General features: G+C 40.3%; 3 protein-coding genes across 5 annotated transcripts; 1 reads left to right on the top strand and 2 right to left on the bottom strand.

The window, feature by feature from the left end:
- Positions 1 to 1,255: 1,255 nt before the first annotated feature.
- Positions 1,256 to 2,823, top strand: h1m (linker histone H1M). The gene is made up of 5 exons (XM_078247450.1): positions 1,256 to 1,483; positions 1,618 to 1,874; positions 1,957 to 2,056; positions 2,142 to 2,191; positions 2,497 to 2,823. Exons 1-5 carry the CDS (start codon positions 1,375 to 1,377, stop codon positions 2,776 to 2,778), a joined length of 798 nt encoding a protein of 265 aa, XP_078103576.1. The 5' UTR covers positions 1,256 to 1,374; the 3' UTR covers positions 2,779 to 2,823.
- A 737-nt stretch (positions 2,824 to 3,560) lies between these two features.
- Positions 3,561 to 5,990, bottom strand: LOC144516086 (transmembrane and coiled-coil domains protein 1-like). Its single transcript, XM_078247292.1, has 4 exons — positions 5,977 to 5,990; positions 4,788 to 5,198; positions 4,574 to 4,709; positions 3,561 to 3,884 (listed from the first exon to the last, which is right to left on the bottom strand). The coding sequence occupies exons 1-4, from the start codon at positions 5,988 to 5,990 to the stop codon at positions 3,561 to 3,563; spliced, it is 885 nt and encodes a 294-aa protein (XP_078103418.1).
- Positions 5,991 to 7,329: 1,339 nt separating this feature from the next.
- tmcc1b (transmembrane and coiled-coil domain family 1b) lies at positions 7,330 to 22,717 on the bottom strand. Of its 3 annotated transcripts, none has more exons than XM_078248571.1 (8): positions 22,627 to 22,717; positions 19,014 to 19,188; positions 16,135 to 16,178; positions 14,590 to 15,371; positions 10,162 to 10,581; positions 9,020 to 9,504; positions 8,791 to 8,926; positions 7,330 to 8,708 (listed from the first exon to the last, which is right to left on the bottom strand). In XM_078248571.1, the coding sequence occupies exons 4-8, from the start codon at positions 15,193 to 15,195 to the stop codon at positions 8,394 to 8,396; spliced, it is 1,962 nt and encodes a 653-aa protein (XP_078104697.1). In that variant the 5' UTR covers positions 15,196 to 15,371; positions 16,135 to 16,178; positions 19,014 to 19,188; positions 22,627 to 22,717; the 3' UTR covers positions 7,330 to 8,393. The 3 variants fall into 3 exon arrangements, with proteins under 3 accessions (XP_078104697.1, XP_078104698.1, XP_078104699.1); XM_078248572.1 differs by lacking the exon at positions 22,627 to 22,717 and adding an exon at positions 22,231 to 22,620; XM_078248573.1 differs by lacking the exon at positions 22,627 to 22,717 and adding an exon at positions 21,078 to 21,176.
- Positions 22,718 to 24,019: the final 1,302 nt, after the last annotated feature.

Genomic DNA, 24,019 nt, shown 5'->3' with positions numbered 1-24,019 from the left:
AAAAAAAGAACAAAGTATTTAACCCCACAAATCCAAATTGTCTCAAAACACAATTTTATAACTTTAAAATGCTGTTCAAGTGCTGCTCCCATTAGCTCTCTGGTCTGAAACAGCTGGTTCTTCTGCGGTGCTACGGGTTAGCATTTGTTGCCATAGTGGGAAAAAAATATCAGACTTGATGGCGTTTTAAAATCTTTTCCTGCATTATGCAATTGCCAAGAGATATACCAGATGCACATTTAATTTCTGTTCTTCCACATTGCCAAAACATCAGGAAATGTAATGTAACATTGTACATGTAAGTTTTTCATGTTATTATACCCATAGTAATCACAAATACCAAAAAGTTAATATATTAAACAATGAAATCTCTTCCCTATCATGTGTGTGAAACATACTGTAGAAAGCATTCAAGTTGGCAGAGAGAGAAAAGCAGCTCACCAATATTGCTGAATTTGTAAGTGACGATAATGTAAGTTTCATCATAACCAAGTGGCAACTTTATCAGAACGATAGAGGGAAGGTAAAGTGAGTGGCCTTGTCCAGAGCAGCATGATCACTGAATGAATGGATACAGACATTTTTAAATGACCTCTCCACTGTTGACACTTTACATAAAACGTAGATTACACATACTGTACACATAAATAACAATGTTATTTAGCATTTTATATATATTTTTGATTTATCAGTGACGTTGGCTTTGGGGATAAAAGGCAAAAAAAGAAGAGCGTGTCTTCATTGTGTGTAATATACAGTATTACTCTCCTCAAACATCTCTATAATGTGAGTGATAGGTTTGCTGTGAAAGTATGGAATGTGCCATCGTATTTATTCAGGTGGAGCACTTAAGTTGTGTTTGCATCAGTTGATCACGATCGTATTCATGCTTCAGCATCAATGGTTCATTATCATATGATTCTGAGAGGTTTGTGCACTTTATGCTTGATTTTCAATCGGCCATTAGTGTTTCTTTGTTTGTTTTTGAGTTGGAAGACATTTTTCTTTCTATATATATTGGAAATAGGATTTTGCACTTTTGCACAATCCATACATTTTTCATAATGAGAAGCACTTGCAAATAATGCAAAAGAGTGATATACCGACCTATGGCAAATATGACACATTCAAAGAATTAAAAATGACCTAGTCTAAATGGTGGATGAATCATTTCGCCCCGATCCATGCAGGCTTTCATTTACAAACCCTAATGGGTTGCACCTGATGCTGATTGTGATCACCTGGTTTCGTTTTACCGGAAGCAGCTGCATAAAGACAGACGTGCTGGGCGTGCAGATATAGCATACTTTTAGACTTCGCGTAACACGCTGCTTTTTGTGTCGTGTGTTTCTCTTTTATATTGAATTCTCAGTAATGCCTCCTAAAAAAGCAGCAGCAGTAGTAGTAACCGCAGCAGCCGCAGCCGCAGCAGCTAATCCACCTGCGCCGTCCTCCAATGAAGCCCCGGAGGAAGAGAAAAAAGGTTTGCTCGTTTTTCATTTAGCTAAGGAGAACTGACCGTCGAACCCATTATTAATAGTAACAACTGTCCAAAACATCGACTTTTCTTTCCACGAATGTGTAAACATAAATTGACTGTGCACATTTGCTCTCCAGATGCTGCGGCGCTGCGCAAACTTACAGCTCATCCCTCCACAGCAATTATGGTGAAAGAAGCACTTAAAGAGTTGGACTCGCGCAAAGGGGTTTCATCCCAAGCAATACAGAATTACATTAAACAAAAATACCCCTCGGTGGATTTGGTAAGGCTGAAGCACTTCGTCCGTAGAGCCCTGCAAAAAGGACTGGAGACTGGCACGTTGGTGCGTCCTGCTAACGCCAATGTCACTACAGGCGCAAAGGGGAAATTTAGGGTAAGAAGTCAACTCTACAGAGCTTCATCAAAGCATATCAAATAACGCCATTCATCGGGCTTTATTTTTGTCCTGTCTTAAGCTTGCACCTAAAGTCAAGGAGCCAAAGCCCAAAGCTGAGAACGTGGATCCCAATGTGCAAAACGCAGTTAAGGATGGAGCTAAGAAGTCCAAAAAAACGGGTATGACTAAAACTGTAAAATGATTACAACCACTCATAAGCTATCTTAAAGGGTGTCTTGTTTAATAGCCTGTAACTACTTAAAGGTACCACGAAGAAGAGAGACCCTGTCAAAGAAGAGGCCAAGTCACCAGAGGTGAGACCATGCTTGTGTGAGATCATGGGGGGGGAAACGATGGTGTTCCTGTCTGCTGTATTTGATATAGGCTACGGGCATGAGGTTAAAGATACTCAAGTATCTGATTTGATCATTTTCTGGCCAAGAAAAAATGTTTCATCTGAATTTATTCTTTTAAGATATTAAAATTTTAGAAAACCGCTTATATAGGCCCATCTGGGACATTTAAAAATGAGAACATCTTCACATTTTTCTGGGGTTCAAGTGGCTGACTTATTCAATTTCTGGCTACAGCCTTGTCTGACTGTTATGTTTTTTTTTAGGTGCCTCCCAAAAGGTCTAAGAAAGAAAAAGAGGCTGCTACCTCAGAGACTACTATCTCAAAGGCTGCTCCAGCAAAGAAGCCAAAAGCTAAAAAAGCTGCAGAAAAGGTTGATGTGGAAGCCTCTGATTCAGCCGACACTAAAGTAGCAAAGACCACCAAGGAGGCCGAAACTAAAGTGGCAAAGGCAGGAAATGCAACTCGGAGCAAGGCTGCTAAAGCAGGCAGCGATGCCCCTGCTGCTAAAGCAACTGGGAAACGAGGAAAGAAGACTGCAGAATAAATTATTTTTATACTTTTTGTTTGCAATAAAATCTTAACTTTTGGAGCTCTTGTGTGGTCTCTAAATTGATGATGGATGTCTGCTTGTGTCAGGACATGCAGCACTGGAGCTGGCCTTGTCTATGGAGCAGATGGCAACAGGGATTCCTATCAAACTTTATATTAAAATGCTATCATGCAGACAAACCCTTTCTTCAAATACCATTTCAGTGGTATTGTGCACACCAACCTGTTGGACCGACAAAGGCCGGTTTAGTTTTCCTGTAATCACATAATTTGGAGAGGACGATTCTCAAGTTAACATTCAAAAGGGCTCTTCCAAAAAGCTGGAGGCATGTAGAATTAAAGGACATTTGTGAAGCTGATGGGGAAATGGTTTGTTTTACGGCTCATACAGTCTGTTAACACAATAGGTACACAAGTATTTACATACCAATATTTGATTGGCCGCTAACTTCCTTTGTTAATGTTCATACTCAAAGGCAATATGAATCTCAAATGTCTTAAAGGCCTTCTAGACTGCTAAAGGGAAAATAGCCTACTTTATAATTGAATTTCCCCATTGAGGGACAAGTTTAAAGTCAAACACAGACTGGCTTTTAAACCTGAAACACAGGTTTTACAAGTTTTCCTGTGCTGAAAAACTAGACATTAACTTCAGTGGGAAAGGAAGAAGTAACTAGTGTGGAATGTGAAATATGGAACCTTAATGCCAAGTAGGCTAATGCCTTTTTCACTAGATTGCTTTAAAAGATGCCAGAGTGAAGCTTCAAGTTGACAGTTTTATTGATAGTTTCTCTTTTCAAGACGAGAGCAAAAAAAGTAATTAGGATATCCTGAAATGGCATCCCAGTGCCTCCAGAGGAAAGAGAAGAGGACTACAAAAAACATTGTAAAAAGCATGCGGCTGTATGTTTTCATTAAAGGGATGACACAGTTAGCCGCTGTGGACACAAACACTAAAATGACTGCCATAACAGCCAGCAGCACATTGATTAGTTTTCCAAGAAGAGTCTGTGCTGTGGCGTTCTCCAAACCTTCAAGCTGCACCACCTGCTGTTGATGCTCCATCTTGAACAGACGTGTCTGACATGTCTTCAGCGCCTCCTACAGGGTAGAGACAAAACTGCCAGTGAAGGTGCTCTAATCTAAAATTAGGATAGACGTACTGTATATACAGCACCACTCGTCTTATCTATAAATCTTTTCCATTGCAGATATTTTGACTTGTGATAGCCATGATGAAATTAACCTGCTACAGAGCCGCAGGGCAAAATCTAGCTCCCGGGCCTCTGTTAATCCCCTGTTATTCTATACTGCAATACTACCTGGCCCCACAGTTGCTATTTGTTCATATGCTTAAACACTTTAATTTAGGAATATGCAGCATTTAACCTTTATGCAAGTATTAAAACTAGATTTTGACTTCAATACATGACATCAAAAACAGGTAATTAAGAAGAACCCACATTTATGACCTTATGTCAGTGAATATTGCTTTACTGGTGCATTTTTCTAAACACTACCAAAAACCAGTTGACACACAGTCAGCCTGGCGCTTTCAGGGTCTCTGAGCTTGTGGGGCCCTGGGGCGGTTGCCTGCTTTGCCCTGTTACTGTGAAAAGCACAGGTGTCGCTAATATTAATAAATGAATGATTGTTCATTCCATTACGCCTGAATGGAACCAGCTCACCTAAATGTAACACAGCCATTATTGTTATTAGTAACACCTGTGGTTTCTTGCTACGACGTTAAAATGTCAGCTGTGAAAAAGACGTATATTAGTAAAGCTTACATGAATATCTGTTGCTCTGTCGTAAGAGTGATAAGCAGTCTTCTCCTCCATGCAGGCTAGTTCCTCTTTCAAGTTACAAATTTCATTCTGGTGCAGTTCTGTCAAGTCATTGAGCTGTTCTTCTAAACGTTCACTCCTGCAAAATAGTGACAACAGTATATCAAAAACAGGACAGGTTCCTTTAAACTAACAGAGTACTATAGTAAGAATATACCTGTATCGCTCCTCTTGTAGGGCCTCCACAATCACTGTGTAGTCTCGTTGATGATAGGATTTTAAGTTTTCCAAGCATTCCTCAAGTTGGACTTTGTTTTCCCTGAGCTTTTGGATTTCATGGAGTATAGTATTATAGTCTGATGCCTGGGCATGGTCAGGTGTATTGTCCCTGGAGCTAGGGATTCCTGCAGAACCAGACGTAGTATCATCATCGCAGCCATACTTCGGGCTGGACTGCTGCTGCCCTGTCCTCAGGACCCTCGTTTCCCCAGGGCCAACACCCTCATCTACCTGGGTTTCATCCAAGTCTTTCAGGGCTGCAATGTTATCACTGCTGCCAAACATTTGCGGATAATGGAAGGAGATTTTTCTCAGCTTGGACACCACAGCTCCAGCTGAAGAGCAGTAGCTAGTAGTAGGCTAGAGAGATCACCTGTCACCTGTAATGGGCAGGACTGGGTTAGCAGGCAACTGCTCAGGCCACCGAACCACTTTGTTTTTACCTTTATTTGAGCATGCCAAAAGCAATAGTCTTCATTTTTATATTACGTTAGCATAGACAGAATTCCTCAAAATCAGATTCTTACCATGAGACCGCTACCCTGGTTTATGTATCTTGAACCTTCCATCAGAATAAGATGATTGTTTTATTAAATTAAAAAGGTAGGCTATTAACATGTGGACTTTTTGTTCATAAAATGGCATTTTAGCAACAGAAATACTGAAGGTACAAGAAAAGCTAACAACTTGACTCCAGTTAGCCTACTTAGGCCCTGGTGCTTGCTTGTCTATGGGCCTGAGGGATGCTATTACCTTGATGTAAACTCTTTTGGAACCATTTTCTACCAAAGCAGTCCCTATACAACTATTGACAGTGGGTTCAGGGAGGACTGTTTGATGTTAAATGTGTAATATATAACGTTATAAAAATATATAAATATATATATATATATATATATATATATATATCTATCTCCCATTCATCTCCACTGAATAGTGGTGGAGCCAGATAATGTTATTTAGGAGACAACTCAAGACCTTGCATGGTCACACACCTCTAACGTTAAAGGTAACGTTAATTCACAGGGTTAAATGAGAGAATGTGATTTTTGTAATATGGGTAAACGGACTTATAATAGATACTTACCTTGCTTCAAATTAAGTTGTCTATTTCGGTGACTTCCAACCTGTCAGGCATCATGATGACGGCTGTAACGTTAGCTTAGCTAGCCTAGCTAGCCACTTGGTGTCGATTAAATGTTTTCACTTGGCCTTGGTAACGTTAATTCAAAGCATTTAGCGTGGTGGGTTAGTGTTTAATTCTGTAAATAATGTGCAGTATATGCTTGGCATTCAGTTTGGAAACGTTGTGTGCAAAATAAATCTCAAACAGCAACACTACGGTTTAGCAGTTTGCTAAGGTGGCTAAGGTTCTATCGACCACCGCCAACTGCTTTTCACGTTGCTTAGCAACGGTTAAGCGTTCAGACTTTAGAGAAAGTGAGTTAACACCGTTTTCCTGAAAGGAATTAGGTTTAGGATCCTCTGATATTGATCACTATCACAGTTGCATTTCATGTTAAGATTTATTTTAATAAGTCAAAATGTCAGATGTGGTTAGTCTGTAAATTAGATCTACTTTGGGAAGGCTGGGTCATGCTGAAGTAGGTTTGTTTACTGAATCGGTCTGGGTCAAGTCAAAGCAGAGAAAGGGTTTCTAGCACAATGTCACCTACCTCCAAGGTGCATGGATAATGGGGAAAGTCTTTAAGATGCCCTGTGCACGTCTGGTCGACCCAGGTGATTTTAATTGTTTAGTCTGATTAGACCTTTTCTCAGGACTGTGGGCTGTACAGACTGCACTTGACTGACTTCTCCCAGACTGCTGGTTTGCTGCGGGGACTCTTGTTTTGTTGCACCTGTTAGTGGCTTATTCCCACATCCAGCATATTCATCTGCATCTGTTTTACCCACAACACACTGGCCAGAATGAAGATGGTTAAATGTACACTTAGTTGGAGGCACACATTTTGCCATATCATAGAAAGTCAAGAAGAGGTTTCCTACTATGACATGTCAAAATGTGTGCTATGAAAAATGTCTATTAAGGTCTTTTGGTATTCTCCCTCACTAACCATAATGCACTTCAAGATGTTGGCAGTAGAGGGCATTTTTTTCTATTTTCACTTTGCAACAAGACAGCAAAAATGACATCTGGAGGATAATGTAACTACCACAGTCTGAAACCTCCACAATTTATTTCTGTTACTATCATGGCCTAAAGTCCAATTAATCCTCTTATGTAAATGTTGCCTAGATTTTGGAGGGTATTACTAGTTTCCTACAAGTTAATGCTTCACACTGGTGAATGTGTTCAATACCTGTAAGAACACGACTACTGTCTTAAATACAGTATATTCCCAAACATATGGCCCACAAGCAAAGCAAACTGACCCCAACAAGAGGCGTTTTGTAGTGTAATGTGTGATGTACAATTTAGGGACTTCATGACATTGGAGACAAATACAAGTAACTTTCAATTTCACCTTTTAAAACAGCAAATTTATTTGTCTTTAAAAAATAAAAAAATCAACTAAAAAGTATAACTATTTCATTGTCACTAATAGAAACAGTACGGAAGCACTGAGTCTTTGAGCATTTTAACCGCTCTTCAAGTATGTTAATTCAGTTCATAGATTATTCTTCTGCAGTGGAAAAGCCACCAGGATAGTAGGACCCAGTTGGCCTGAGGGCAGGATCGCAACTCCAAACTTAAAGTTCTTGATAGTAATATCCTGGTTGTGGCAGAACCAGTGTTATTGACTTCACACATCCACAAGAACCAAGTCAAGAATCCCCTATTTGATCCAGTGACAAGTCTGATTCCAAAGCAATGTAGCTGATGTGCAAGCACCCCATTCATCAGAGTGTAGTGTTCAGGGAGAGGAAGAGTTGGTCACACAAGCTAAAATTTGAAAAGATTGAGTAAAGGGAAAAGAAGGAGAAGACTGTAAAACCAGGCAAGACCAGAAGAGAGAACTTACAAATAATAATAATAATAATAACTTGGACAACTAAATCAGCAGAACACGGTCAGTTCATTACAGTTAAAAGAAAATAAAAAGCCATCAATCAGCTGTAATAAAAATAGCAGTGACTTCAAAACAATACCACTTAAATCAGCTCAAAAGTAATAAAACTGCATTACAATGTCTTCTGTGGGGAAACAATGCAATGCTTTCCACATGTAAACAAATTCACTCAGAAGAGAGAAATCAAGTGTGCAGTTCTCTTAGCCCCTCCATCTACATATACCCCATTCACCCTTATACTATGCTTCACAATTACACCAAAGAAAGCAAAGTCAATACCAAACATCCAGCCTTTTCTTCCCTTATTCTGTTTTATTCTTCTCAAAACACATTTCAGAAAGTGATAAAGTGACAAACCTCAGATGCAACCCTTCTGAGTGTTTTGAAAAGCTGCTGAAGAGGAACAAAAGATAGGACTATTCTAACTCCCTGTATGGGTCAGTGTCCTCCCTTTACACATCAGCCCCAAAGCCTCTGTCCCTTCATCATATAAATAAGCCTCTCCAAGCCGGTCATCTTGGGTGTAGAAGAAAGCGATGCAGATAATCTGAAATGGCCTCCCAGTGCCTCCAGAGAAAGGCAAGGAGGATTACGAGGAGCAGCGTAGAAAACGTGCGGCTGCGTGTTTTCATTAAGGGGACGACGCAGTTAGCAACCGTGGACACAAACACCAAAAGGACTGCCATAACAGCTAGGAGCACATTGATAAGTTTTCCAAGTAGAGTCCGCGCTGTGGCGTTCTCCAAACCCTCGAGCTGCACCACCTGCTGTTGCTGCTGCTGCAGTTCCATCTTGGAGATACGCGTCTGACATGCCTCCAGTGCCTCCTATAGATCAGAGACAAAACTGTCAGTGAAATAGCTCTATTGACAAAAGCAGAAACATCATGTTCATTTTGGTGAAGCTTACCTGAATGTCCCTCGCTCTTTCATAAGACTGATAAGCAATCTTCTCCTCCATGCTGGCTAGTTCCTGTTTCAAGTTCAGAATTTCATTCTGGTGCAGTTCTGTCAAGTCATTGAGCTGTTCTTCTAAACGTTCACACCTGCAAAATAGTGACAACAGTACGTCACAAACAGGAGGTTTTCTTTCTACCCACACAGACCTGCTATACTACACTGTATAAGATATATGATACCTGTATCGTTCCTCTTGCAGGGCCTCCATGATCAACGTGTAGTCCCGCTGATAGTGGGCTTTTAAGTTTTCAAAGGACTCCTCCAGTCGACCTTGGTTTTCCCGGAGGTCTTGGATCTCATGGAGTATAGCATCAAAGCCTGAGGCCTGGGCATGATCAAGGGTATTGCCCTTGGAGCTAGGGGGGCCTCCAGGGGCTCCAGCCGTGCTGTTGGCTCCTGCAGAGCCAGAAGTAGCGCTAGAACAATCCTCATCACTGCCATACTTTGGGCTGGACTGCAACTGTCCGGTCCCAAGGGTCCTCATTCCCCCTGGGCCAACACCTTCATCTCCCTGGTTTTCATCCAATGAGTCTTTCAGGGCTGCAATGTTATCAGCGCTGCCAAACTTGTTGCGGATAAGTGAGGCGATTTCTCTCGGCTTAGACACCACAGCTCCAGCTGCAGAATGAGTGGCTTGAGAGAAACTGGAGAGGCCCCCTGTCACCTGTAATGAGCGAGGTCTGGTCAGTTCTCAGGCTGCGTCGAGTATGAAAACTGGTTTAACCGCATTCAAACTGATCACTAAAGAATTGATCACATTAGCACTCGTCATTGAACAGGCTTGAACACACAGAAACAGTGTGAGCTGTCTTACCTTAGTACAATGTATAATCGTGCAGTTTAAGTGCAAAACTTTCTAAAACATCCTTTATAAAATCCTAGGCTCTGACCAGATATCTGGAGCTAACAGCTAATTCTGCACTGTGAGCTAACCAGGAGGTTTCCTTCTTGAGATTATGAATGCAACATTTTTTTTTATCTGGGTAAATTGACCCTATAACTGGAACAAATTAGGAATTAATTCAGATTCTGCTTTTGAGTGAGTCAGCCACCAGATACAAGACTGTTTTTATAGATATTTCTCACAGCCGATATTCCAACACTGTTCCATTTATGTGAGCCAGTAAACCATGCGCCATACTGGCACACTTGAATGGAATGCAGCCAATATTCATTTTGTTTGTTACACCTGTGTTTGTCAAGTCAAGTGTCTAACATCTAAGAAGTTGTCTGCTCTCTTGGCTCCTTTACATTTAGATGAAGTACTTTATACTTTTTTTCCAATAAAGTAGAACATTGAAGGCAACAGCAAATCACACACCTTGGCTCCGACATCTTTCAGCCCCTGGTGCATGTCTCGGAAAACATCTTTGGGCTGGCGAGGGATGCCGTTGTGCTCCACCTCTCGAAGTTTCCGGTGGTAATGCTCCAGCTTCCTCTGCAGTTGCTGGATACTCTGCGCTGACTTTTGGTTCTTCTTCTCAAACACCTGCTTGATGCGTGCACTCTGCTGTTTGTCTGCATTATTGGCGAGTTTCAGGTATTCAGCCACGTTGTCATCACGTGCAGTTTGTTCAATTTTGATTTGTTCTGTGAGTTTGAGGATCTTCTGTTGTAGTTGGGCAATGGCCTGCTTAGTTCGCTGGGGGTCTGGGGTACTGTCCACTACATCATACCCATCTGCACCGTAGGGGAGGGCATTGGGTGACACAGCAGGGCCTGATCCATCATAATGATCCATCTGCTCAAAACAAAATATGGAGAGAAGCTTTTGATCATTTGAAGTTTATCAAGACAAAACTTTAACACTGTTAACGCTGTCATGGTATCATTTAATCATGCATTTGCAACCACTGGGTGAGGTTATGCTGACTGTGACACTTTACAATACTTAATTTGGTGTTTATGTATTGTCTCACCCTCTAGTGTTAAGCTTTTGTCTAATGAGAACCCTTACAGTATCTAATGTGAACACTGTGTTTAAATCAGTTCAAAATACAGTGCTGTGTCGCCGGGTTGGTTCAGTGGGTAGAGCAGGCGCACATATACTGAGAGGTTTATGCCTCGACGCAGAGGTCCAGGGTTTGAATCCGACCAGTGACGATTTCCTGCATGTCTTCTCCCTCTCTCTCCCCTTTGTCACCTAGCTGTCCTGTCAAATTAAAGGTGGAAAAGCCCAAAAAAATAAATCCTCTTTAAAAAAGGAATACAGTGCTGTATTGGCTTTAATGTAAGGCAGTGTTTAAGAGGGAGTTAGATTTTTAAGTGGCATGTGACACATGCCAGTGACATGTACTTCCGGTACTTGCATATGCCAATTGCGATTGCGTGTGAATTGACGCCGTAGCGAGTAGTATTAAAGGGCGAAAATCTGCATAGGTAGATTGGTTGGGGTGGAGGATGGGGAAAACACAGGACTTTCACCCTGGAGAGCGGGGATCGCGTCCCACGTGTGACTTTGTGTCCGTGTCCCGCGAGTGATGTTACCTTTCCACGTTTGTTGTTTTCCTAAACCCAACCCCGTTCTTTTCCTAATCCGAACCGTTTCTTCTTTTCCTGAACGCAACCCACGTGTGACGTAGCCTCGCGAGTAGCCTAGCAATAGCGCGCCACTTGGCTTTAGGAAAGTGGCACATGCCAGGACATGCCACTTCCAGCTGCCACATGCCACTTAAAAATCTAACTCCTACTGGAGAGTTTTCTTTTTTCCAGAAACTAGCATTTGAAAACCTGCAGTCACCTTACAGTTAGGTTATATCTGTCACTATGCGTTAAGAACAGCAGATGGCGCCTGTAAAACTAAAGTTCTCTTTTGTCACTTCACAGCTCCAGTTTAAGGAGTCACAGGAGGATAGATGCAGTGACTGTTGTGGGGAACAAACGCTCAAAAATAGGCCAAGTTAACTGAAGATCATAAAGGGATTATGACATTGATTTTAATTGTAGTTTAAAAAGCGCTGTGCAAATGATGTGTAGCCATAAACAGTCATCAGAGCCTTGAGGCTTAAACTGGGGCAACAAGAGGAAAGGTAAATATCAATCTGGGTAATTAACACAAACTGAAATGGTCCCATCATAAGAGCTACCAGCCCCTATTGGAAACGTGTTAGCTGTTGAGCTCCTTGTACTCTGAAAAACTGAACGTAAAGTATGTCTGAACAAGTTTAAGTGTGAACCATAAAGCTAGAATAGAGCATTGTGTTGTCGGACAACGTACAGTACAGGAAGATGTTGTTAAAATGTTACGTTGACAGAGGCAATTAGAAAGAACTTCTAATGAATAACTTTCCAGTCGCTTTACAGGGATGTTTGGTTATACGCCAACTTTAACCAATACGTAGGGTATTTAATTCCAGGCATATTTACTTAAACTGCAGGTATCTAGCACAAATAAAAACAATTAAGCAGTACAAACAGGTTCTTGGATAATTCCTTTTTAATCTGCATTTGTTGAATGGGCTACGAAGCACGGTGGCAAGGAAACAAAGAGACAACTTGTGTTCCATGGAGGATAAATCATCCTCAGCTGAGGATTGTTGAACAGGTCATTTGTTTTTGTTTTTTAAAGATGAACAGGAAGACGGGGTAAAATGTTCCCATTTTGCTTAAGACATCTGTTGAAAAACTTAATTCATGCTTCCACTGAGTTACCAGAGCTGCCAAACAGTGTGGCACGGCCCCCTCGTTTTACGACGTCTACTTTCTCCCGATTTGTCATTTTGAGATTCCCCTGGCATACTGCTGGAATCTAGCCCCCTACTTCAATGGCCCTTTACTGTGTAAAGATCTTCTATTGTCTGCTCTTATCAACGTGTCAGGTTTTATATGTTGTAAATACTAAACACATTTCCAGATTTCTATCTATAAAATTCAATGTGAAAAAACATCACCACAAGTTTGAGTTTGTTTAGCCCTGCAAGCCTTCTCTGACCTGAAGTACACTCAGAGACAGCAAAAGGCTAAATTTAGAAAGGCTTAAAGCACATAGTGACCAACCACTCAAGGCAATCGCTGACCTTCCACCGCTGACAGCTCATCTCCCCATTTACCAGGCACATCCAAACCATTAACAGTCTTTTAACACATTTGCACAATTCACTTAGTAGACATTCTTGCACAGATATAAGTGCATGACTCAACTGTATCTTTTGTTTATACAGCTATGTTGCAAACAAATACAATGCATTTGTTTCCTCATGAGTGCACAGTGTCTCTTTGGATTATTTTTTTTTTTATGTCCTGAAACATTTTAGGATTTAATTCAGTTATGATAATCTTTTGTTATGCGAGTTGTACTACACATTTTCTAGGACAGATTCTATTTAAAAAAGAAAAAGATTCAACAAAAAAAAAATTTCCAACACCGAAAATATTTGTAAATGAATAGAGGTGACTGTTTGTGTTCCAGGGATATAATAATGTTAGTGGGACACTCTGAATAATGCATGCAAATGTTATTAGTATTGAGTGCAAAAATAAAAAGCTAATATTCAGGGATTTTGTCACTGCTATAAATTTTATTTATTTGATTTGGGACAAACAGGTTCTAAGTTGTAGAACTAGTTCCCATCATGCTTTGGGGATGCAAGTAAGAAATATGGTGTCAGTGAGTTAACTGTTGGCAACACCTTGAGCCCCATTTTTTTTGGCCTATATTTGTTTACAGTTTGGCAAATTAGCATTTTGAAAAGTGATACTGCATTAGCTTTTAGCCGTTCCGGAGTCTTCGGAGCACAGACAACAATTACAGGATTACTTTTGATACTGAGGAAAATGTCTAAAAAACAGGGGTGACCCTGAGTTGTCGAATATTCAACGCTTTGATTGAAGGAGCGACTGCCAATCTCACAGTCGAATCTTCGCAGAGGCGTAAAGCCCCAGTTCAGACCAAAGATCTGCGATGAGACGAGTTGAAACTTGCAACTACTTGCAACGCGCCGGTCTGCAGCGCTCTGAAACCTGCCAACTTACACCAATGCAACGAGACGGTGTATCCTTTTCATAGGAACGACTCTTTGTACTTCCGTTCTAACTCCCGACCTTCAGGCTTTTTTGTAGCTGGATATATCATTTGTCATTCTAAATATGAATGTGGATAACTTTAGTGATAGTGACATGCTTTCTACAGTTGCATTTCTAGTGATGAAATGGCAAAAACATTTTATTTCTCTGATTCACTGCTTTGTTTTAACGCCGCTTGCTCTCTCCAGTCACTCTCTAGCTCGCTCGACCACATTACTGTGAAACGTTTCTTTTTTTTTTTAACGTTAAGTTATCTTTAATAAATGGTGATGCTATAAGCAAGCGCAGAGTGCGGGATTTTCCTTTTTTTCCAAATTTCTATCGTTATGAAACAAGGATCATGACATTTTGGCTATATGGGGGTGCTATCGGTTTTCAGCCTATTATGATATAAATATCAACATATTGCTGGAAATAAAAATGTGAAAAGAAGCTTATAATACATCTTTTTAAAATGCATGAATAAATCCAACTTCCCCATGACAGATTTAAGTTTAACTTTCCATAATCCGTTGCCGACTATAAATGTAAATTCTTAGTCGGGGACACCCCTACTAAACATGATGAATACGAGGCAAGTTCTGTTATAAGTCATATGACTTCTAAGCAAATTTATGGGCGTTTATCTGTGACAAATATTGGAGATATGATATATACAGTATATAGTGTGTATGTAAACCATGGTTTATCTCTCACCTGGACCACTTGACAGGACTGAGACACTCACCTTGTCAGGCTCCTCGGTTGATTGGTAACCAGAGGTCAGCAGCATGTCAGCTAGAGCTGGGCTGCTGGGTGTATCCGTGGTCGAGGAGGAGCGTGGGCGTCCAGCCTGCAGCAGGGCTTCATGGGTGCTGCGCCGGTGGATCTGTGGGCTACCTTTCTGGGGAGGATCCCCAGTGCCCCCCACCTTGCTGCGGCGGCTCTGCAGGCTGGAGCCTCGCTTCATAATTGGTGGAGCACCTCGGATCTGCTGCAGAACACGGCTCAGAGCTGCGGGAGGGGCGGAAGGGTTGTCAGAATCCAAAGGGAGGGCCAAGGAGGCAGCAGCGTCCCCTACTTCTGACCCTACATCAGTGGGTTCGGAGGGAGGGGCACCTGTGCAGGACGAGAGGGAGTCATGTGGGGAAACAGAGGAGCGTCGGCGCTGTGGCTGGAATAACTGCTTCAGGCCATGGCCTAACACTCCCAACGCTCCTATGTTCTCCAGGGCATTGTGGGTGATTTTGGACAAGCCATGCTCTGACTCCGACGCCCTCCTGCCGACCTCCGGCTCCGCTCGGCCTCCTGTGTCCGGCTCCTCTGGACTCTGCTCACTACTACCCTGATCCATCAGAGACCTCCAGTTTCACAGTGAGGTTCTACTTGGGGGTGCAGGGGACTAGCTATGCCCCGTCAACACCCCCACTCTGGGCGACTGGTTGAAAGCCGGAAAGCAGATGGGAAGAGTGCTCAGTTGGGCCTTTTGAGTGGACATGCATCTGTGGCTTGGCTCAATGTCATGCTTGTCTACCACAAAAGGAAAATAAAATGAATTATGACATGCAGCAGCGAGTGATGAACATAATGAGCAGCAGAATTAAAAACAAGCAACATAAACTGGGTTGACACAGACATGAACACTTTTTTTTAGCAGTGGATAAGGTTTCTTATTCATTTTGTCCAAAAAAACATCTTTTTGCAAACAATTCATGTTTGAAAAAAGATATTTTCTCTCTCTTTCTATGTCTGACAGTGCCAACCCGGTAATGCAAAAACACAGAGTCTACAAAATAAACAAACTTTGAGAAAAGTTTCTGAAACGCCAATATTTGTTATACTGCACATGTTGAAGGTCGATGCCTTAGGCTGTTTCTGAAATCACTATTATTTATTTCTGGGCATTCAAGCCTGACTGTACAAAAGCCCTCATGATAGTTGAATAATGACATTTCAGAAAGTGTTTATTATGGAAATGAATAATCAACATAATTGAGAGTGCTTGGATGGTGCTAACAAAGAGATTGCAGTGTGAAAAACTTAAATTAAATTCTAAAACAGACAGTGATTATTATGCAATTCTATGAGGATGAAGGTGTTCAACGATCTACGGAGGTCTCCTCTTTCATCTCCTTTCATAGCAAGGCCTTATCCTGTAATGTGAAGGGCCATTCCAAGACTTTGGCTCTCAAATGACTCATGATTATATAAAAGCCTTTTGGTTTACCAACATGTAATGAGACATTAAAGAAAGCAAGACACAAGGTGAGACAGAGTGTGACAGAAAGCTTACCATCAGCCCTGCTTCCCCTCTGCTGACTCACAACTCAGGATTGGCTAAATGACCAGAAATAGAAACAAAAAAAACCTAAATGATGTGCTCCATATAACAGAAAAAGAAAACGGTTAAAAAATATGCATTCTGTAGCATTACACAGAAATAAACAGACCTGAACACAAACCTTCAACTCAGTAACTGGTAGTAATGGATATGTAAAGGAATGCTACGCAGATGAGAGACTTCAAAGCTTCTAACATGCATTTCAACAACTTTGTTTAAAATCTTAAGAGCCAGGAGTAAGTCAATGCAGGATGAGCCTTGTTATGATATAATGGCAACTATTGTACATTACAGCATACATGACAACATTAACATGACAGCAGACACTGTTCAAGTAATAAGAATACCAGTTCTACACAGAGACAAACATCAAAACATGGCATGAACTTTGAGCTGCCACTCATCTGTAGCATGTACTGGAGGGGTAGGGGGGGTGTGACAGACGGACGTTAAGCTGAGAGAGAGACCTCCTGTCCTTCTCTCCTAGGCCAACGAGCCAACAAATGTTGGCTTAAATATAAATATCCATTTTCACATTTTTGATGATGTCTCACATGACCAAATGGACATCTGCATTAAAAAGATTTCTTATTTTACATCATCTAGTCCAGGGCCAAATTAAAACCTTAATCCCAGATGGCAGGCAGTTTTGTTTTTGACTACTTTAAATTGTTCTGTGTTTAAATTGAAAGATATGCACATTTATTAATAAAGGAATTCCTTTGATGATGATGATGATGATGATGATGATGATGATGATGATGATGATGCAAGCTTATCATTAATTTTTGGATATACAGTACTTTAACTTCAGTGTTTAATAGGGCTGACCGTTATGATGGTATCGTCAAAACGATATAAAAATGTCTAAAGCATTCATTTTTCTATATCGTTTCTAACGTGATGCCAAAAAGAAACTGCAGCCAAACTGCGATACAGCAATATCTGGTCATTTGCACAATGCTTTACATTCTGATCCCGGCACGTTATGTTTATTTTGCATAAAAGTTCATAATAAAATGAGAATTTTTTTAATTTGTTAAGTATTTAATTCACACAAGAAAATTATCAATTTAGCAGAAAACATGCTATATATGTATATTTAGTTATTGAGATATAAAATTACCTATGTATATCGGGATTGAAGATTTTGGCCTCATCGCCCAGCCCTAGTGTTCAAGCATTCCCATTTCCAAAGACAGAAATCTATACAGGTCATACAGTTCTGCTACGCCTCTGAATGCTCGAATCACGTATTGTTAAATTAAAACGAAATTACACCCATTACTAAACAGTACAACTCTTGTGCTTTTCTAAAAGACCAGAATACAATTCATTTCTCAACAGTAAGTTTGTGATGTACCCTCCTTTAGTCTTTGAGTACCTAGACAGGCTGTTTTACAAGGCACAGTGAGAAGCATGTTTCTCTAAAGGAAATAGCCAAAGCCTAAAATGATGGGTCTGACTATGTAGTAAGTGGTTTACTTTGCAGAAAAATGGAAAAACGATTCCATGAGTCAGCAGAGCTACGAAGTATCACTTAACAAGCCAGCAGCACAATCTAGCACCAAAAGCCCTATGAAATGCTCCATTAGCGATACACAGTGACTCATTACTGCTGGTCCTGCTGTTAGATATGCAGTGTTGGATAAGAAAGCACTCTGTTAAAGGGTAGGGGTAGGTGGTAGTGCAGTAATGAAAAAAAAGAGTACCCTTACCAAGTCTTGCTGATCAACATGCTGGAACAAAGGCTTCATTTTTAATTGTATTATTGTTCACTTACTGCCGTCGCAGCTCATTTCACTCAATACTCAAAACAAATTAAAACATCAATACAGTATTCACATCAAGCATCCCTCCCTATGTAAGGGCAATACTTTAAGTGTAAACAGACTTCTGGTAACTTTAAACTGCATTCACTTAAACATGAGTTAACATAAGTGATTGCTTTATGTTACACATCATGTGTTAAACCAGAGTTGTCTACACTCCTAAAGGGGCAGGTTTGCATATGCAGATTTTTTTCGCTGCTGCTTTAAAACTCAAATGTCAGGTATAGATGCACATCTGACTGGCTCTTTGATAGACATGCCATAATGTTACGACTATCAATTATCATAGACTAACTATGTAGCCAACTGATGTAACACTACTAAGCTTCATCTGCAGATGCCTCCGATCGTAAAAACAGTTACTCTTCAATTACATTTCCTGATCACAGACAGAGACTCAGCCGTTCAGTGCCTCAGTGCGATGTATGGCGGTAGAAACGAAAGACAAGACATAGCAACAGACAGTCCACACAGACATGGAACTATATCCCTCATCTACAATGAAAATACACTTTGCCCATAGCCTCTAGAAGGCTATGGGCAAAGTGTTCTCTCAGAAGTGGGTCAGCCAACATTCGCCTATCACTCTCTGTACATGCAGGGCTCCAAGGTCACACCATCTACAGAGGACTGTGCATGTCTAGCAGCATTTAAGCATTTACTTAATGCAGGAGCACGTCCAATTACGGATCTGTAAGCAGTGTTGTCTTAGGTCACTGCTACAGCATAGGCCTATAATTTATTCATGTTTATATTAAATATTAAAAATGGGATGAAAATCATATACATTCAGCAGCTCCTTTGCATTGTCTCTCCATTTTCTCTTAACTTTTCTATTATTGGTCACATTTTGTTAGAGGACCTTGTATACTCAAAAGGAATAACAGTATTGCTCAGGGAAGATCTGTAAAAAACAAAAATGACTCACTTTACCCACACACACACACACACACACACACACACACACACACCTCAGCAAGAGTCCAAATATAAACATACCTTCAGATGTGGTCATCAGCGGATAATTTGTGGATCTATTAACACCGGAAAAGGCTTAATCCAAGTGATTTCCAGCACTGCTTCCTCTGGGGAGACTTCTTACAAATGGAAAACTGGTGGGATAGCTGTTAAACTTTAGTCAGCTGTTTCCATGGACATTTAGAAAAATCACATGCTGCAAAGAAAAACAAAAAAACAGAGGCAAGACATGTGAGAAACATTTGTTATGAAGAGATTCTGGCATTTTGAAACTGACAACTTCAGACACAGTGAGAAGAGATGTCCCGATTAGATAAAATGTTATCGGACTGATCTATTCATCTTGTACCCAAGTCTCCAATATTATATATATATTATATATATATATTTTTTTTTAAATGATGTGTGAAATGCTATATAGGCTATCTGTGATCATCATGACTATGGTTTAACCTCAGTATTACTCATTTATTTTACATAAAAATGTAGATGGCCTAGAATTCTCATGTAAGGCAGCCATCATATCAGATTGCCAGCTGCCTAGACTTGATTGATGGGCCTGTCCACCTCAAACCAAATGAATTCAAAAATGGATCAATAGTCTAAATCACAGTGAGAAGAAAGCAGAAAAACAGGACAATAGTTTTCACTGATCCATTGGCGTCACAGTAAGTCAAGATGAAGTCGGACAGAAATCTAACTAACTAACTGTCAGCAGATTTCAGCAGCACTGAACAGCAAACAGAAGTTAGCCATTAGCTGGTGAACATAGGTAATCATCTTGGACGCTAAAACCAAGATATTGTTATTATTAATATTATTACTTTCATTATTAGGAGTTGGCACAGACCAAACAAGAGCTAATAGGAGAGTGAATATTGGACTTACATTCATTAGTGCACAGAAATACAAATCAAAATAAATGCTTATTTATGTCTGCTGGATGTGTAAACTAACATATTAACCATAACAACGTTATAATACAATAATATTAGAGTCTGGGTTTTTCAGGTAGTTGTGGAGTTATTCTGCCCAGAGGTGGCAAAACAAACAATGATTGCAGCATCTTTCCAAAAGTTAACGAGTAATTGTGTTAAATAATCATTATTTCTATATTGACCAAAATAATCGTGATTATGTTTTTTTTCCCTCCATAATCTCCTACATGTAATGCAGCCCATTGCAAGATCTGATATTTAGGGTAATAACATTTACAGTGATTACTCAACCCAAAGGAACCAGTAAAGCCATTTTTACAAGGAGCTCATACAACATAACCTGGCCTCATCACTTAGAAATGGCAAAATGAAAACACGTGTTTTAATTTGTACAGCACAGGCCTCCAAGGCGTTTTAGCTTAATTAATGTTAATGGTGTAATGTTAATTAATAGTGCCGAATAGCCCCGTATGGGAATAGCTACAGGGCAAGAACCATTTGCCTGTTTTATATAACCACAACTGAGACGAAATAATTCTACTTGACGATTAAACAAAACAAATGTTAAACGCAACAATGTACTCAGACAAACATCGCTTTCCGTTTTCTTTTACGAGTACGCGGATACAGTCATACGTGCATTCCGATGAGATCATCACCACCCCTTCAGTAATAACATCTACTCGCCTAACAAGTTTCCTTTTATTTTGACTATTACGTTAAACACAAACTTTATTTAAAACACACTTACGAGAGAGTACCATCACCATACAATGTAGGTTAACGTTAGTTAATTAAATTATTCAATAGGTTACAGGTGCATTCGGTGTCATTACATGTAACGTTAGGGGTAACCGTAGTACACGCGTAACGTTAACGTATGCTTAAAAATTTAAACAGATGGTGTGATAAAGTAAGACATGTACACAACTACCAGGCTGTACCTATGAGTAACGTTAACAAGTTACTGCAAATAGTCTGAGCCCACCGGTTTAACGTTAGCTAGCTAGCTAGAGATAAGAAGAGGATAAATTAGCAGCTCAGCTAGCCAACGTTTCTAGGCCTAGCCTTTAAAACACCCAACTGCAGGATTTATTTGCCGAAAACGTCAATGTAGTTTATCGTTTTATTGTAGGGTGGTGCTAACCGTTATGGTAGACAAAGTCAGGACATATCGTTGACCCCGTTTTGGTGGCTTTTCTGCTCCTCTTGTAGCTAGCAGTACAAGCTAACGTGGTGCACCGGGGAGTGTTCGTTTTAGTTTACCGTGCACACCGGTGCGTGATGCTGTGCGGGGCGAGGTCATAGTGTTATGTTACTGTATGTGTAGATAGGCTCTGTATACTAAATATTTAGCATTTATAACATCTGTCAGAGGTGTACACTTCCAACAGCTGCCTTTATCACAACCAGAGCATTTCATATTTTTAATTATTTACAGTTTTAATTTTCTTGATATATTTTTCGATAAATAGCAGACAATGTTTTAATAATTATGTATGCTGCAAGGCTAAGGAGCAGAGGGTAGGCTTGCATCCGATTACCAAAAGACGTTACCTCTCTCATCACTTGCGATATCTGCTAATAAACAGACTGCTCATGCGCCTTTACATTCAACTTCACTGGCCAACCTCAACATTACTGATTTTAATAGAATATGGCCATAATGTAGAGTTTTCCAGTGCAATCGAGTAGATTACTTTAGTATACCTGCTCAAATAACATGACATACTCCTACATCCGGATTTGTTGTATCACATAGCCATAGATGCCATTACAGAACAAATGAATCCCTCTCTACCTGTTTGGCCATCAAACTCACAAACTGAATATTGCAATAAACCTAAGGTGACATTTGGGTGCGACAGTTTGTATACTTGATCGGTATTTTGTCATAAATATAGAGGCACCCGTTTAGCGTTTATGTCATTATCAAGTCTTCTCCAAACATGGAATAAACGATTAAAAAAATGAACCTTATTTTTTATAGAAATGCAGAAGTATCCTGTCCTATTGACACCACCACCATAAAACGGCTCTCACAGGTGTAAAAAGCTCAGACACACCGGGTGAATTTAGAATGGAGGTATTGGGTGGCCATCTGTCACATACTCTCACAAGGTTTCTTAATCACACCTTGGAGTCTTGTATTTCACGGTGGCGTATTTAAATCCTACAGTTCTCACAGTATATGTTTGCATTAGCTTAGAGTCCCCTCTTTGCATTGCTGATAAACCAGTGTTTAGCTTAAGACAAAGTCGAAATTGTTCAGTCAGCTAAAAGTAACACTAGATACTTACATTCTGGTCTGACCGCTGTGAAAATATAATTGAATCCGGCCTGGGTGTTGTCTCCAATGTTAAGCACAATCATTAATTTGCTTTTCGTAATCACTCACATGTAACTACACTTAACATCGCCCATCCAGACTGTCGTGGTGACAAAACAGGCGCTTACTCGCTCGCCGCCTGGCCACTCAGCCTGTCAATTAGCAGGCTGGCTAGACACTCTAGCTAAAAAACATCGCTTCAGCCATGGTTAGCTACAGGCAAACAGGGCACCTCGCCAGGCGGGCGCTACAATTTATAAACAACGTTAATCAACCGTAACCGTTTTGCAGATCGGATAACAGCATATGGAAACATTTCATTCATAGACCGGTTCGCAAAATGTGTGTTTTACTGGCTTGAACTTACATGGGCGCTGAGAGGATTGTGTTGATGACAGTTCATTTCTCCCGATGGTGGAACACTCCCACGGTGACGTCAAATAGCGTGCTCGGCGTCAGAACAGCTGAGTAGCAGACAGAATAACCATCCTTTCCATGCAGGTGGACCAGTTGGTTACGTTTATGACTAGTTTAGACATTTATGATTGTAGATATGAATAGTGATAGGGTGCTGTAGCTATTTGAGGACACTTAAGGTCGTGTCCTCAATGTTTTGTCTGGGAAAATATAATACTTGGTATTTTACTGATTCAAGTATTTTTAGACTCAACATAATTTAAAATTTGACAGTTTTTAGGCCAACACAAAATAGTCAGTAAGCTCTTTGCCCAATAGAATGTTGTTCCAGGCAATGTGGAGAAGGTTTGGAAGCATGCAGAGTTGAAACAATTAGTGTATCTAATCAGCAACATTTTTGATAATTGAATAATCATTAAAGTCATTTTTATAAAGCAAATATAACAGAAAAGTCACTGCTTTCAGCCTCTCGAATGTGAGTATTTACTAGTTTTTTTTAGACTTCCATAATAGTTAACATGACATCTTTGGGTTTTGGACTCTTGATCATTTTTCCTTATTTTCTGACATTTTGTGCAGACAAAACAATTAGGCAAGAAAATAAAAAGGAAGATTAATTGATAATGAAAAGAAGTGTTTACAGCCCTAGAAACAGCCATCATGCTTAGAAATAAAATGTACAAAAAATATAATGAATGAACTTTACCAGAATAAATAATATATTATCACTTAAAGAAAAAAAAAATTAGGGTGAGCATGGACTCACAACCTCAGGGTTTCTAGAATCCAACTACGGCCCTGAATGTCTTACCATCATTACGTAAAAAAACCCGTATTCAGACAGTAATTGTGCAGCTAACCTTGCCCTTTATTTTTCTTCAGAAAATTTACATTTTGAATCCCTCTTGCTAAATGCAAAGCAAGAGACGTTGCTTAGAGAGTCTGTTATAGCTTTGCTGGCCAAATCTGTGAGGTTAACCAAAACTCACAAAGCAGAGTCTGAAGCAGAACAGCAGAATCTTTACCACTTTCTTGAAGCTGATTTTGGCTTTTGATGAGGAGGGAAAGGATAAAATCGAGGCATGGCACGATACATAGACTGACATTCATGCTCATCAGATGGAGCTGTGTTTGCAGGAGGCGTAGTTGGAGAATCAGGAAATACTGGAATGGGAGCCTGCTGGGGAACATGATATGCTGGCAGGGTGTGAATAATAAAATGGCTTTTGAACAGCAGGCTTTAAAGCAGTATAGCTGCACTGGTTGTTGAGGTGGTAACAGGAGCAGCGTTTGGATTATTTTGTCTTTGAGAGGGATATTTAGAAGGATACAACACAGGGATC

Source organism: Sander vitreus, chromosome 4 (genome assembly GCF_031162955.1).
Source record: "Sander vitreus isolate 19-12246 chromosome 4, sanVit1, whole genome shotgun sequence".
NCBI lineage: Eukaryota > Metazoa > Chordata > Actinopteri > Perciformes > Percidae > Sander > Sander vitreus.
This window is presented reverse-complemented; position numbering and strand designations above follow the sequence as displayed.